Source organism: Electrona antarctica, assembly GCF_951216825.1.
Source record: "Electrona antarctica genome assembly, chromosome: 14".
NCBI lineage: Eukaryota > Metazoa > Chordata > Actinopteri > Myctophiformes > Myctophidae > Electrona > Electrona antarctica.
In genome coordinates this window covers 8,108,538-8,122,596 of record NC_136795.1, presented here as the reverse complement: position 1 = coordinate 8,122,596, position 14,059 = coordinate 8,108,538, and the positions used below count along the sequence as shown (strand labels likewise).

The following is a 14,059-nucleotide window of genomic DNA, read 5'->3' as shown; positions in this document are numbered from 1 at the left end:
AATCAAAAAAAAAGAATCGACTAAAGACTGCATTACCTTTAGCCTACCTCTTATATTATAGCCTAACATAATTTCTAAAGCAGGACAAGCTGAGGCTTTCCTGCCACCTTGTGGTGATAAGGGAAATAGCAGCAGGCATGTCTACAGTTAACACATACCTAGACACATACAAGGATGTGACCGTGATGTCCAGATGGAAGTGTTCCATGGCTGCTGTAGAGCCCAGTGTTTTAGTCAGAATAGTGCTTCAACATGGACTTTTGATGACAGAGTAAAAACTGACAACATATCGTTTGTGGTTAGAAACTTAGATGAGACCCATATACAATACATTATTTGGTCTTTCTGGTGACTTTTAGAAGCCCTTTAATGTTAAAATACATCCATCCATCCTTTTTTTAACTCACGTTGCTATGTGTAGGCCTATATATAAAAGCTCGTCTGTTGAACTCATCAGTCCTTTGTCCTCGCCTGGTATGGTGAACAACTGGTGTTGGAAATAGGTTACTCTAAAATGGTAATATATTACTAGTTACAAAAAAGTTGTTACTTTACTTATTACTCCCTGCCAAAAGTAACTCATTACTTATTAGTATTACTTTACTTATTTATATTCTCGCACTGTTACGGCTCCAGCCTAGGGGAACCGTAGCCTGGCTAATAAGCCAGACTCAAATCACACTGTCGTGTGGTATGTCTGGAGATGCTGTGTATGGATCTTGTTTCCCGGGGGCGGGTTCAAACATTTTCTCTTTGACGCAATTGGTCAGAGCTACTGTCAGTCAAAGGTCTCAAGCATTGAACGTCACTGTACCAAAGCCCGCCCATATTGCATACCGTGTCCCGATTGGCCACACCAGTTCTCTGGTGTAGGAAATGGGCGTACAATTGAGCCTCTCCAGACCGTAATCCGCCGGCAGGCATTTTTTTTTTGCCAACGGCTGATTCAGTCTGGCTTATTAACCAGGCTAGGGGAATCGAGGCGCATGGAAATATGGATCCCCCCTCTCCATAACTCCCAAAGAATTTCCAGCAACCAGTAAGTTAGGCATACAATGTTAATTATTTTCTTCAGGGTGGGTTAGTTGTTATGAAATAATAACTCAAAACAACTAAACAATATTATAACCCTAACTTAGCTACCCCAAAGTACGCCTAATAGGCTATAACCAAAATACAATAGGCCTATCTCACAGCCCGCTTTCTACGCCCACTTCCGGTAAATAGTGGTAGTATTAAGGGGGGCGGGGAAATTCTGTGAGAACCCAAAAGAAATAGAACCCAACCCTACCAAACCCTGGCTGTGGATAGTTCCATTTCTTCACAGAATACAATGAACAAACATGTGGTGTGTTTGCTGGCAATCCAGCTGAGAGAGGAGAGCGGGGAACGCAGGAGCTGGTCACCATCAGCCTCTTATACCCTTCCTGGTAGGCTGCAACCAATCATCTCCCGGGCGTCACCTAATTTCCAATCATCCACTCAACTCATTCACTCCCTCACTCAGCATTAAAATCTGTATTGTTTATATAACTCTGAAATAGCCACTAGTGTCACATCCATCCATCTGTCCACGTCTGGTGAACTGGATCCTAGTGGGGATGCATTCGGCTCCCAACATGCATGGCGGGTTTAAATTAATTTGTGCTGCGCATTAAAAATCACCTGTGGCTTCCTGTGAGGTTAGGGTTTGGGGAGGGTGTCTGACTCATGGTATGTCTCATGGTATGTCTGACTGTTGGTGCTCAAGACTGTAGGCCTACTTTATGGTTACATGTCATGTGCAAAGGTCAGGTGCACGATACTAAAACATATGTAAATACCTTCAGACAATGCAGCCGCATTAGGTAATACATGGCTCAAAATGTGTCCTGAAGTGGAATACCGTCGCTGTCAGGTGGAAACCTTGTATGTCCAAAACTGTTAAAATCTTCAAGAAATGTAAGAAAATAAAAAGAGCCTTCATTCCAATGGATCTAAAGTAGTTATTTAGTTAGTGTGTATTCTCATCTGCGAAGAGAAAAGCCTGGTCACAACCTAAAGGCAGAGATGCTATCGGCGGAAGTGTCGTGGACTCCCTTATTTTGCCATGTATCCCCTAGTACAGGGGTTCTCAACGTTTTTGGCCGGGGACCCCCGGAAATGCTTTGGCAACGTCTCGGGACCCCCGCCCCGCCCCCTCCCGACCCCCAATATAAATTGACTGCTCCAATAACCTTAAACCATTTTGGGCGGGAACCCCTTTTGGTGTTTTAAGCATTGTTATAATTTAGCTATTGAAAAATAGCAGATCTACAAGCTCATAGCGCGCCACCGAGTGGCGCGCTACGAGCTTGTAGGTCTGCTATTTTTGAAAAATCGTGAAAATAACATTAAAAAAAAAATCTTTTTTTTTATTTTTATTTTTTGAAAATAATTTGGGGACCCCCTAAAATAATTTGGCGACCCCCCGAGGGGTCGCGACCCACGGGTTGAGAACCCCTGCCCTAGTACATTACATTCGTCACAAGCTCACCATTGGTTCGATTAATTTATAAAACCCCCACACATTTAATGTCTGAAACATGGATCTAATAATAGTTAAAATGGAGGTTAAGTTACAATGGGTTTGTATAAGAAGGGAATCGAGAAACTTAAAAACTGTCTGGGGTGTTCACACAAGCCTGAGTAGTGAGTAGACAATAAAATTAACAATTGTATTCCCTAGAACGGTCCTTAATTGACATGAAAAAGTCTGAGAAGTTTTTCAGAAAACCGTTAGAAGACATAGAATCAGAATTCACCCAAACACTCATTGAGAGAAGACTATTTTCATCTCTTTATTCTTTTAATAGAGGTTCAAATAAACAACAAAATATTACATGTCTTTAATACGTTCAACTGTTTGAAACTGTAAGAATAAAATCAATTGGTTTCACAATGGACCATACGATTAATATCATCTTAAACAGTAGCATGCTTATGTACACTAAGAGCTTACTGCTCATAATAATCTTGGCCTTAAAAATAACATGATAATGTGAAGCTTATTACTATTAAATACTCTAAAAAGCAATGCTTATAAATCTACTTAAACAATAAAATACTTGCATACACTAAGAGCGTTCTGCTCATAATTAATTCTGTCCTTAAAAATACATAAAACAAATTGTATATATTGATATATATATTATATATAATATATATTATAAAATGATAATAGTAACTTAATGATGGACCTCAACCTAAAAAACCTAACCCCATTTACATTAGGCTAATTAGTGAAAAACCTTCAGGAAAAGATCAGGAAAGCGTGAACATCTGTAACATCTTAACACAGAATGCAACATTGTGGTTTTGGATGTTATTTGAACCAATCATAATGTGACATTGTGGTTTTGGATGCTCTTTGAATCAATCATAATGTAGTCCTGTACCTTCCTTGAACTGTAGCCATTCCGCAAAACTGTTGATAAAATGTTCAATCAATCATACTCTTCATACTGGTGCTATTCAGACTCTTCACTGGATGCTTCTTCTTCTTCTTCCATTTCTATCTGGATGAACCGGTGGCGTTGTGTCTGTTCATTGGACCCAGCTTCATTTGTTTTACGATTCATATTTGTACTTTCCTTTTTCATTCTTAAACATAGACAACAACACAGAGTACAGATCCTGGAGCCAGCTTCACAAACACCTGGGACATCTATGTCTTCATACTGGTGGTGTTGTGTCTGTTCACTGGAGGTAGTAGCTTCAGCAACACCTGGGACACCTACGTCGTCATACAGGTAGTATTCTGTCTCTGCTTCGGCTTCAGAAACAACTCGGACATCTACTTCTTCGTATTCTGGCTCTTCTTGGGCTTCAGCGGCAACGTTATAGTAAACTATCTCAACGCTCTCCCGTCCCACGTTGTAATAGACCAACTCCACGTTCCCTGCTCCAGCCCTCTGGCGCCTGCTGCTGGCCTATAGGAGAAGCAAGGCAGCACATTCGACTTTTATGTGACTTGGATCGGATCAGGCAACAAGTTAAACAAACCCAATTTTGACCGCAAATGTTGATGTACTTTTCAGTCAGTAGTCTTTTCCATTGAGTTTTAGTACATTTTTAGTCATCTGAAAGGTGTTTTGTCTAGTTTTGTCAACTAAATATCATTTGATTTTAGTCGACTAAATCTAGTTGATTTTGTCGACAAAAATGACGTCGTGATGGCTCATTTGACACTTGGTTGCATGCTGAAAATACATTGTGAGCTTGTAGATCTGCTATTTTCAGAGCGCAACACCAACCAAACATAAAATGACTTGTCTTTTAGTTCTACTGGATCTCTTCTCCACTAATTTCTACATTTTTTAAATATATTTAGTCGTTTTATTTAGTGAAAAATGTCTACGGACATTTTTTGTCCGTAGTTTTAGTCCGCAAAATCAACACTGCGTGCAAACAGCGTATAACTACTTGGTTTACATTGCGGTCTTTTATTGAATAAGGATTATTTGTATAATACCTTCCAGAAGCAATAGAGGACACTGGTTATCAGCATTATGGACAACACTTTGAAGAGGTTAGACGTCAGATGAGAAGCTGTGAGACACATACGTTAGGAGCATTTCAACATCAGCACACAGCATGGAGTCGGAGTCTGGCAACCAAGGGGCCTTTTTTTTGTGGCTAAAGTTTGGAATGTTTTTTTTATTGGACTGAAATATTGTCTATCCTCAGTACAGTATACTGTAGGTTGTACAGTACAGTACAGTACAGTACAGTACAGTACAGTACAGTACAGTACAGTACAGTACAGTACAGTACAGTACAGTACAGTACAGTACAAGTAGGCCTAGTACGCACAGTACAAGTAGGCCGAGTACGCACAGTACAGTACGAGTAGTACAGTTCAGGTAGTACAGTACGAGTAGTACAGTACAGTAGTACTCTACAGTATTAGTAGTACAGTATAGTACAGTACATTTCGGCCAAAGCAAATTGGAAGGTGTCCCTTATATATAGCCTACCAATTTTCCCACCTCAGCGGCTGCCGGACAGCTCTAACAAAAAAAGCATTTAATTTATAATTCCACATGTCATATAAGAATAAGAATGCTTTCTACATGCAAGTTTGAGATTCAAAATGTGTGACTATAAAAGACGTTTAGAAGTTTAATTCAGGTTACCTGTGACAGTGAGAGAGAGAAGCTCGCTCTCAGAGGAGAAGTTATGAGAAGAAACATCTGTGTGATTTATGAACACATTGACGCGATAAACACATCTGTAGTTTCCTTGGTGGGCGTGGTCTGCCGCAGGAAACAGGAAGTGGGCAGTATGATTGACGGCTGGCTGGGTGTAGTTTTGTGTCGTGTTGGATTCAGTGAAGTTGAAGGTTGTGTCGGGTTCAGTGGGGTTGGGGGTTGTGTTTGGTTCAGTGGGGTTGGGGGTTGTGTTCGGTTCAGTGAAGTTGAAAGTTGTGTTCGGTTCAGTGAAGTTGAAAGTTGTGTTCGGTTCAGTGGGGTTGGGGGTTGTGTTTGGTTCAGTGGGATTGGGGGTTGTGTTCGGTTCAGTGGGGTTGGGGGTTGTGTTGGGTTCAGTGAAGTTGAATGTTGTGTTGGATTCAGTGAAGTATAAAGTTGTGTTTGGTTCAGTGGGGTTGGGGGTTGTGTTCGGTTGAGTGGGGTCTGGTGCAGGAGACAGGACAGTGTCAGAGTCATTGACAGCTGGCTGGGTGTGGTTGTATCTAGCAGATTGATTGACAGCTGGCTGGGTGTGGTTGTATCTAGCAGATTGATTGACAGCTGGCTGGGTGTAGGTGCGTGTCGTGTTGGGTCCAGTGAAGGTGAGGTGAAAGGAGCCCCCTGGGTACTGTGGCCGGATGGAGCAACTGATGGTGAAGCTGGAACCCTCAATCACCTGCTGCAGCCCTTGCTGCTGGCCCTTGGAAACCCCCTTCAAGGAGGGGATGAGGCTGATGATTGGCGTAAACAGCAGATCTGGAACAAGACAGAGCAGGCGATTGGTTGAAGCAGCAGATATGTAACAAGATGGGGGTGATTGGTTTAAGCAGCAGAAGATACCAGTATGTAACAAGACAGTCAGTCAGCGCAGGCACACCTGAGCTTCCATGCGCGGCCAAAAGCCGCTCGTGGCCGGCGCCTCTTCCTGGTTTTTAGACAGCTGATGGATGGAAATGAAGCTCCACCCACAGCTTTTCCGGGAATCTAGCCCACGTGGCACTATCGCGGCATTCTGCCGCGTGGGTGGAGCTTCTTTTTCATCCACGAGCAGTCTTAAAAACCCGGAAGAGACGCCGGCCACGAGCGGCTTTTGTCATGGAATCCTAGATGTGCTTACACCTAGTGGGTGCAGGCACACTTTAGCGTCAAGAGCCGGCAAGAAAGCACCTAGAACAAGCGTCTCTTCCCGATTTTTAAACATCAGAGACACTGAGCACACTGTAAAATCGAAAATATCTAGAACCACATATTACACACATAAGACCTGCAGGAAAGTTTTCTAAATCTTTGTCATTAACATATATTGTTTTGCAAAAAGTTTCCCTTCAAGAGTGCTTACACCAAGAGCAGGTGATTGGTTGAAACAGCAGATGACTAAACGATATTCATCATCATCATCATCATCGACATAGACTGATGTCAAATGGACAGACGGACAGATTTCCCCACCCTGTATATTGACCAGGGTCCCACAGCACAGGGGTCTATAATTGGACTCCTCACTTTTCCTCCTCTACACAAAATCTTTCTGGCCTATAATAGTTGATCTACAAGCTCTGTGCTTTATGTGAGCTTGTAGATCAGCTACTTTCAGCAAATGTGTAGCACAGGTTAATACATGTCTTTAAAGATTAATATCATTGTTGAAGTCATTGTTTGTTACCTGAACAGATCACCTCCAGTCGCCAAGTGGACGTCCAAGTCTCATGTGTTCCACACTCCCTCAGTGAAGACTCAGATCCAACACAGGGAGATGTAATCTTCCATACAAGTTGTTCTAACCCAAAGCTTGTTTTCTCTGAAACAGCAGAGCCACAGTGTAGCTGTCTACACACTACAGCTGATGAGTTCTGGTTCCACTTAGAATCACCATCCACTGGTCTCCATTCTCCCTGGTGTTTCATCTCCACTCTACCAGTACACTGACTGGCTCCTCCCACCAATCTGACACCATCAGACTCTGTAGAGAGACAAGAGAGTAACCAGTGAAAAATGTAATATTGTCACTATAATACTCATCAAAAAGTGTAGTTTGTCTTTTACCTGAGCAGGTGAGTCCAACAGTCTTGTCAGGTGAGCAGGTGTTTCTAGTGGAGTCTGAGGTTCTACAGTCCAGGAGAACAGACTCGTTGCCTTGACACTGGAACTCTTTGGTCCACATTGGAGCCTTCACTTCTCCATAGAGCGCCCCCTGGAGGACTGAAGGAGCCCCACATGCAAGCTCCCTACAGACCACCTCTGCATCCTGCTGGTCAAAGTCACCTTCACACACTGAGACCCACGATTGATTAGACTTCACCTCCACTCTGCCTGAACACACACTAGTCCCATTCACCAACCTCACAGACTCTGGAGAGAGAGGGGGGGGGGGGGGGGGGGGATTAACCAATAGGCTACAGAATTAATCCATTATTGAGTATATTGAACTCTTAACACAACATAGACAAGTAGTGTAGTGTCCCTACTCCCTATGCACTCAGAGATATTAAGACAAACAAGACAAAGAAAACAATGTTGATGATGATGATGATATCGGTACATGTCAAATAACTACAGACAGACAGACAGACAGACAGACAGACAGACAGACAGACAGACAGACAGACAGACAGACAGATCTACAAGCTGTGTGCGCTTGTAGATCTGCTACTTTCAGCAAATGTGTGCCACAAAATAGTGTTGCCAGTGTTCATGTGGTTAATAAATGTCTTAAAGATTAATATCATTGTTGAAGTTATTGTTTGTTACCTGAACATTTCACCTCCAGTCTGTAGGTGGAAAGAAAAGACTCATTTATTCCACACTTCCTCAGTGAAGACTCAGATCCAACACAGGGAGATGAAATTGTCCATACAAGTTGTTCTGTAAAACCCAAACTCATTTTCACTGAAACAGCAGAGCCACAGTCCAGCTGTCTACAAACTACAGCGGATGAGTTCTGGTTATACTTAGAATGACCCTCCACTGGTCTCCATTCTCCCTGGTGTTTCATCTCCACTCTACCAGTACACTGACTGGCTCCTCCCACCAATCTGACATCAGACTCTGTACAGATACAAGAGAGTAACCAGCATAGATATTTAAAGAAGTGGGGGCGCTCTTATCACTGTACATCATCATGACGTAAAATAGACACTACGATGTAAAAGTATCCATTCATTGCCAATGGGAATGTAATGTTTGTGTAGGACAAAGTTTGTACATCACGTACACCAAAAGCTGGACATAGTACGGGCTAGCAGCCCTCAAAATTCCACCGCGTGAAATGAGGGGCTCTCTTATCATCATATATCATCATGTCCAGCTTTTAATGTTTGTGTTTACACTATGACGTAAAAATGGCCATTCATTATCAATGGCATTTAATGTTTGCGTTAGGACAAAGTTTGTGTTTACACACACACTAAAAGCTGGACATAGGAGGGGCTAGCGCCCCTTAAAAATAGATCCCCCATTTGTGTCCAGCGTAAGGAGGAAGTCAAGCGCAACTTAAGTGTGGAAGGCACATTGCGTCACTGCCGCTCAAGTGACTACTGGCCAATGACAGCGCATCTTTTCCGGGACTTATCAATTCAATCCAAGGGAGCTTTATTGGCATGAGAAAACAAACGTTTACATGGCCTCTGATTGGCCGACCGAACGTCACTTCTGTGATGCACGTGGAAGCTTGCTCATGCTTCCGCTATGCTTTGCAAGGAATCTCGCGAAAACTTGCCTCCTCTCGAGAAGCACACGCCCCAGAGCCGAAGGAGGCGTTTTCCATTCTATGTCTATGGTAACCAGTGAAACATTAATATTGTCACTCACTATATAATAATAATCAAAAAGTGTAGTTTGTCTTTTACCTGAGCAGGTGAGTCCAACAGTCTTGTCAGGTGAGCAGGTGTTTCTAGTTGAGTCTGAGGTTCTACAGTCCAGGAGAACAGACTCGTTGCCTTGACACTGGAACTCTTTGGTCCACATTGGAGCCTTCACTTCTCCATAGAGCGCCCCCTGGAGGACTAAATGAGCCCCACAGTCAAGCTCCCTACAGACCACCTCTGCATCCTTCTGGTCAAAGTCACCTTCACACACTGAGACCCAAGACTGGTTAGACTTCACCTCCACTCTGCCTGAACACACACTAGTCCCATTCACCAACCTCACAGACTCTGGAGAGAGAGAGAGAGGGGGGGGGGGGGGGGGGGGGGGGGTGGTTAACCAGTAGGCTACAGGTAATGAATTAATCCATTATAGAATATATTGAACTCTGAATACAACAGAGACAATACTGTAGTCCCTATGCACTGAGAGAGAGAGATTAAGAATGAATGCTTTATATTTTATGTTTCAGAAATAACAAGAAATTAATATTTACTAGATGAAAGAAAAGAAGCCATTGTTTGTTACCTGAACAGATCACCTCCAGTCGCCAAGTGGACGTCTTAGTCTCATGTGTTCCACACTCCCTCAGTGAAGTCTCCGATCCAACACAGGGAGATGTAATCCTCCATACAGGTTGTTCTAACCCAACGCTCCTTTTCTCTGAAACAGCAGAGCCACAGTGCAGCTGTCTACACACTACAGCTGATGAGTTCTGGTTCCATTCAGATGTACCAGTCACTGGTCTCCATTCTCCCTGGTGTTTCATCTCCACTCTACCAGTACACTGACTGGCTCCTCCCACCAATCTGACACCATCAGACTCTGTAGAGAGACAAGAGAGTAACCAGTGAAAAATGTAATATTGTCACTATAATACTCGTCAAAAAAGTGTAGTTTGTCTTTTACCTGAGCAGGTGAGTCCAACAGTCTTGTCAGGTGAGCAGGTGTTTCTAGTCGAGTCTGAGGTTCTACAGTCCAGGAGAACAGACTCGTTGCCTTCACACTGGAACTCTTTGGTCCACATTGGAGCCTTCACTTCTCCATAGAGCGCCCCCTGGAGGACTGAAGGAGCCCCACAGTCAAGCTCCCTACAGACCACCTCTGCATCCTGCTGGTCAAAGTCACCTTCACACACTGAGACCCAAGACTGGTTAGACTTCACCTCCACTCTGCCTGAACACACACTAGTCCCATTCACCAACCTCACAGACTCTGGAGAGAGAGAGAGGGGGGTGGGGGGGGGGTTAACCAGTAGGCTACAGGTAATGAATTAATCCATTATAGAATATATTGAACTCTGAATACAACAGAGACAATACTGTAGTCCCTATGCACTGAGAGAGAGAGATTAAGAATGAATGCTTTATATTTTATGTTTCAGAAATAACAAGAAATGAATATTTACTAGATGAAAGAAAAAAGCCATTGTTTGTTACCTGAACAGATCACCTCCAGTCGCCAAGTGGACTTGAAAGGCTCATGTGTTCCACACTCCCTCAGTGAAGACTCCGATCCAACACAGGGAGATGTAATCTTCCATACAGGTTGTTCTAACCCAACGCTCCTTTTCTCTGAAACAGCAGAGCCACAGTGTAGCTGTCTACACACTACAGCTGATGAGTTCTGGTTCCACGTAGGATCACCTCTCACTGGTCTCCATTCTCCCTGGTGTTTCATCTCCACTCTACCAGTACACTGACTGGCTCCTCCCACCAATCTGACACCATCAGACTCTGTAGAGAGACAAGAGAGTAACCAGTGAAAAATGTAATATTGTCACTATAATACTCGTCAAAAAGTGTAGTTTGTCTTTTACCTGAGCAGGTGAGCCCAACAGTCTTGTCAGGTGAGCAGGTGTTTCTAGTCGAGTCTGAGGTTCTACAGTCCAGGAGAACAGACTCGTTGCCTTCACACTGGAACTCTTTGGTCCACATTGGAGCCTTCACTTCTCCATAGAGCGCCCCCTGTAGGACTGAAGGAGCCCCACAGTCAAGCTCCCTACAGACCACCTCTGCATCCTGCTGGTCAAAGTCACCTTCACACACTGAGACCCAAGACTGGTTAGACTTCACCTCCACTCTGCCTGAACACACACTAGTCCCATTCACCAACCTCACAGACGCTGGAGAGAGAGAGAGAGAGAGAGAGAGAGAGAGAGAGGGGGGGGGGGGGGTTAACCAGTAGGCTACAGGTAATGAATTAATCCATTATAGAATATATTGAACTCTGAATACAACAGAGACAATACTGTAGTCCCTATGCACTGAGAGAGAGAGAGATTAAGAATGAATGCTTTATATGTTATGTTTCAGAAATAACAAGAAATTAATATTTACTAGATGAAAGAAAAAAAGCCATTGTTTGTTACCTGAACAGATCACCTCCAGTCGCCAAGTGGACGTCCAAGTCACATGTGTTCCACACTCCCTCAGTGAAGACTCAGATCCAACACAGGGAGATGTAATCTTCCATACAAAATGTTTTGTAAAATCCACAGTCCTTTTCTTTGAAACAGCAGAGCCACAGTCCAGCTGTCTACACACTACAGCTGATGAGTTCTGGTTCCATTCAGATTTACCAGTCACTGGTCTCCATTCTCCCTGGTGTTTCATCTCCACTCTACCAGTACACTGACTGGCTCCTCCCACCAATCTGACATCAGACTCTGTACAGATACAAGAGAGTAACCAGCATAGATATTTAAAGAAGTGGGGGCGCTCTTATCACTGTACATCATCATGACGTAAAATAGACACTACGATGTAAAAGTATCCATTCATTGTCAATGGGAATGTAATGTTTGTGTAGGACAAAGTTTGTACATCACGTACACCAAAAGCTGGACATAGTAGGGGCTAGCGCCCCTCAAAATTCCACCCGTGTGAAATGAGGGGCTCTCTTATCATCATATATCATCATGTCCAGCTTTTAATGTTTGTGTTTACACTATGACGTAAAAATGGCCATTTATTATCAATGGCATTTAATGTTTGCGTTAGGACAAAGTTTTTGTTTACACACACACTAAAAGCTGGACATAGGAGGGGCTAGCGCCCCTTAAAAATAGATCCCCCATTTGTGTCCAGCGTAAGGAGGAAGTCAAGCGCAACTTAAGTGTGGAAGGCACATTGCGTCACTGCCGCTCAAGTGACTACTGGCCAATGACAGCGCATCTTTTCCGGGACTTGTCAATTCAATCCAAGGGAGCTTTATTGGCATGAGAAAACAAACGTTTACATGGCCTCTGATTGGCCGACCGAACGTCACTTCTGTGATGCACGTGGAAGCTTGCTCATGCTTCCGCTATGCTTTGCAAGGAATCTCGCGAAAACTTGCCTCCTCTCGAGAAGCACACGCCCCAGAGCCGAAGGAGGCGTTTTCCATTCTATGTCTATGGTAACCAGTGAAACATTAATATTGTCACTCACTATATAATAATAATCAAAAAGTGTAGTTTGTCTTTTACCTGAGCAGGTGAGTCCAACAGTCTTGTCAGGTGAGCAGGTGTTTCTAGTCGAGTCTGAGGTTCTACAGTCCAGGAGAACAGACTCGTTTCCTTCACACTGGAACTCTTTGGTCCACATTGGAGCCTTCACTTCTCCATAGAGCGCCCCCTGGAGGACTGAAGGAGCCCCACAGTCAAGCTCCCTACAGACCACCTCTGCATCCTGCTGGTCAAAGTCACCTTCACACACTGAGACCCAAGACTGGTTAGACTTCACCTCCACTCTGCCTGAACACACACTAGTCCCATTCACCAACCTCACAGACTCTGGAGAGAGAGAGAGAGAGAGAGAGAGAGAGAGATATTAACCAGTAGGCTACAGCTAATTGAACTCTGAACACAACAGAGACAAGTACTGTGTCCTTATGCACTGAGATCGATTAAGACAAATTCAAAACATTAAATTAATGCTAATATATTTGACTATGTTTCAGAAATAACAAAGACATATTTACTAGATGAAAGAAAAAACAAAGGAGCGTCTGCTAAATGACTTAACTGTAAACTGCATGTGAGCTTGTAGATCAGATATTTTCAGCAAATGTGTGCCACAGAATAGTGTTGCTAGTGTTCATGTGGTTAATGTCTTTAAAGATTTTGTATCATTGTTGAAGTCATTGTTTGTTACCTGAACATTTCACCTCCAGTCTGTGGGTGGAAAGAAAAGACTCATGTGTTCCACACTTCCTCAGTGAAGACTCAGATCCAACACAGGGAGATGAAATCGTCCATACAAGTTGTTCTGTAAAACCCAAACTCATTTTCACTGAAACAGCAGAGCCACAGTCCAGCTGTCTACAAACTACAGCTGATGAGTTCTGGTTCCACTTAGAATCACCAAATGGTCTCCATTCTCCCTGGTGTTTCATCTCCACTCTACCAGTACACTGACTGGCTCCTCCCACCAATCTGACATCAGACTCTGTACAGATACAAGAGAGTAACCAGCATAGATATTTAAAGAAGTGGGGGCGCTCTTATCACTGTACATCATCATGACGTAAAATAGACACTACGATGTAAAAGTATCCATTCATTGTCAATGGGAATGTAATGTTTGTGTAGGACAAAGTTTGTACATCACGTACACCAAAAGCTGGACATAGTAGGGGCTAGCGCCCCTCAAAATTCCACCCGCGTGAAATGAGGGGCTCTCTTATCATCATATATCATCATGTCCAGCTTTTAATGTTTGTGTTTACACTATGACGTAAAAATGGCCATTCAATATGGCATTTAATGTTTGCGTTAGGACAAAGTTTGTGTTTACACACACACTAAAAGCTGGACATAGGAGGGGCTAGCGCCCCTTAAAAATAGATCCCCCATTTGTGTCCAGCGTAAGGAGGAAGTCAAGCGCAACTTAAGTGTGGAAGGCACATTGCGTCACTGCCGCTCAAGTGACTACTGGCCAATGACAGCGCATCTTTTCCGGGACTTATCAATTCAATCCAAGGGAGCTTTATTGGCATGAGAAAAC

General features: G+C 43.4%; 1 protein-coding gene across 1 annotated transcript; it reads right to left on the bottom strand.

The window, feature by feature from the left end:
• Positions 1 to 2,887: 2,887 nt before the first annotated feature.
• LOC306936185 (scavenger receptor cysteine-rich type 1 protein M130-like) lies at positions 2,888 to 10,632 on the bottom strand. The gene is made up of 10 exons (XM_079519674.1): positions 10,511 to 10,632; positions 9,981 to 10,286; positions 9,600 to 9,896; positions 9,056 to 9,361; positions 7,959 to 8,255; positions 7,254 to 7,559; positions 6,874 to 7,170; positions 5,157 to 5,966; positions 4,493 to 4,569; positions 2,888 to 3,950 (listed from the first exon to the last, which is right to left on the bottom strand). The coding sequence occupies exons 2-10, from the start codon at positions 10,096 to 10,098 to the stop codon at positions 3,489 to 3,491; spliced, it is 2,970 nt and encodes a 989-aa protein (XP_079375800.1). The 5' UTR covers positions 10,099 to 10,286; positions 10,511 to 10,632; the 3' UTR covers positions 2,888 to 3,488.
• Positions 10,633 to 14,059: the final 3,427 nt, after the last annotated feature.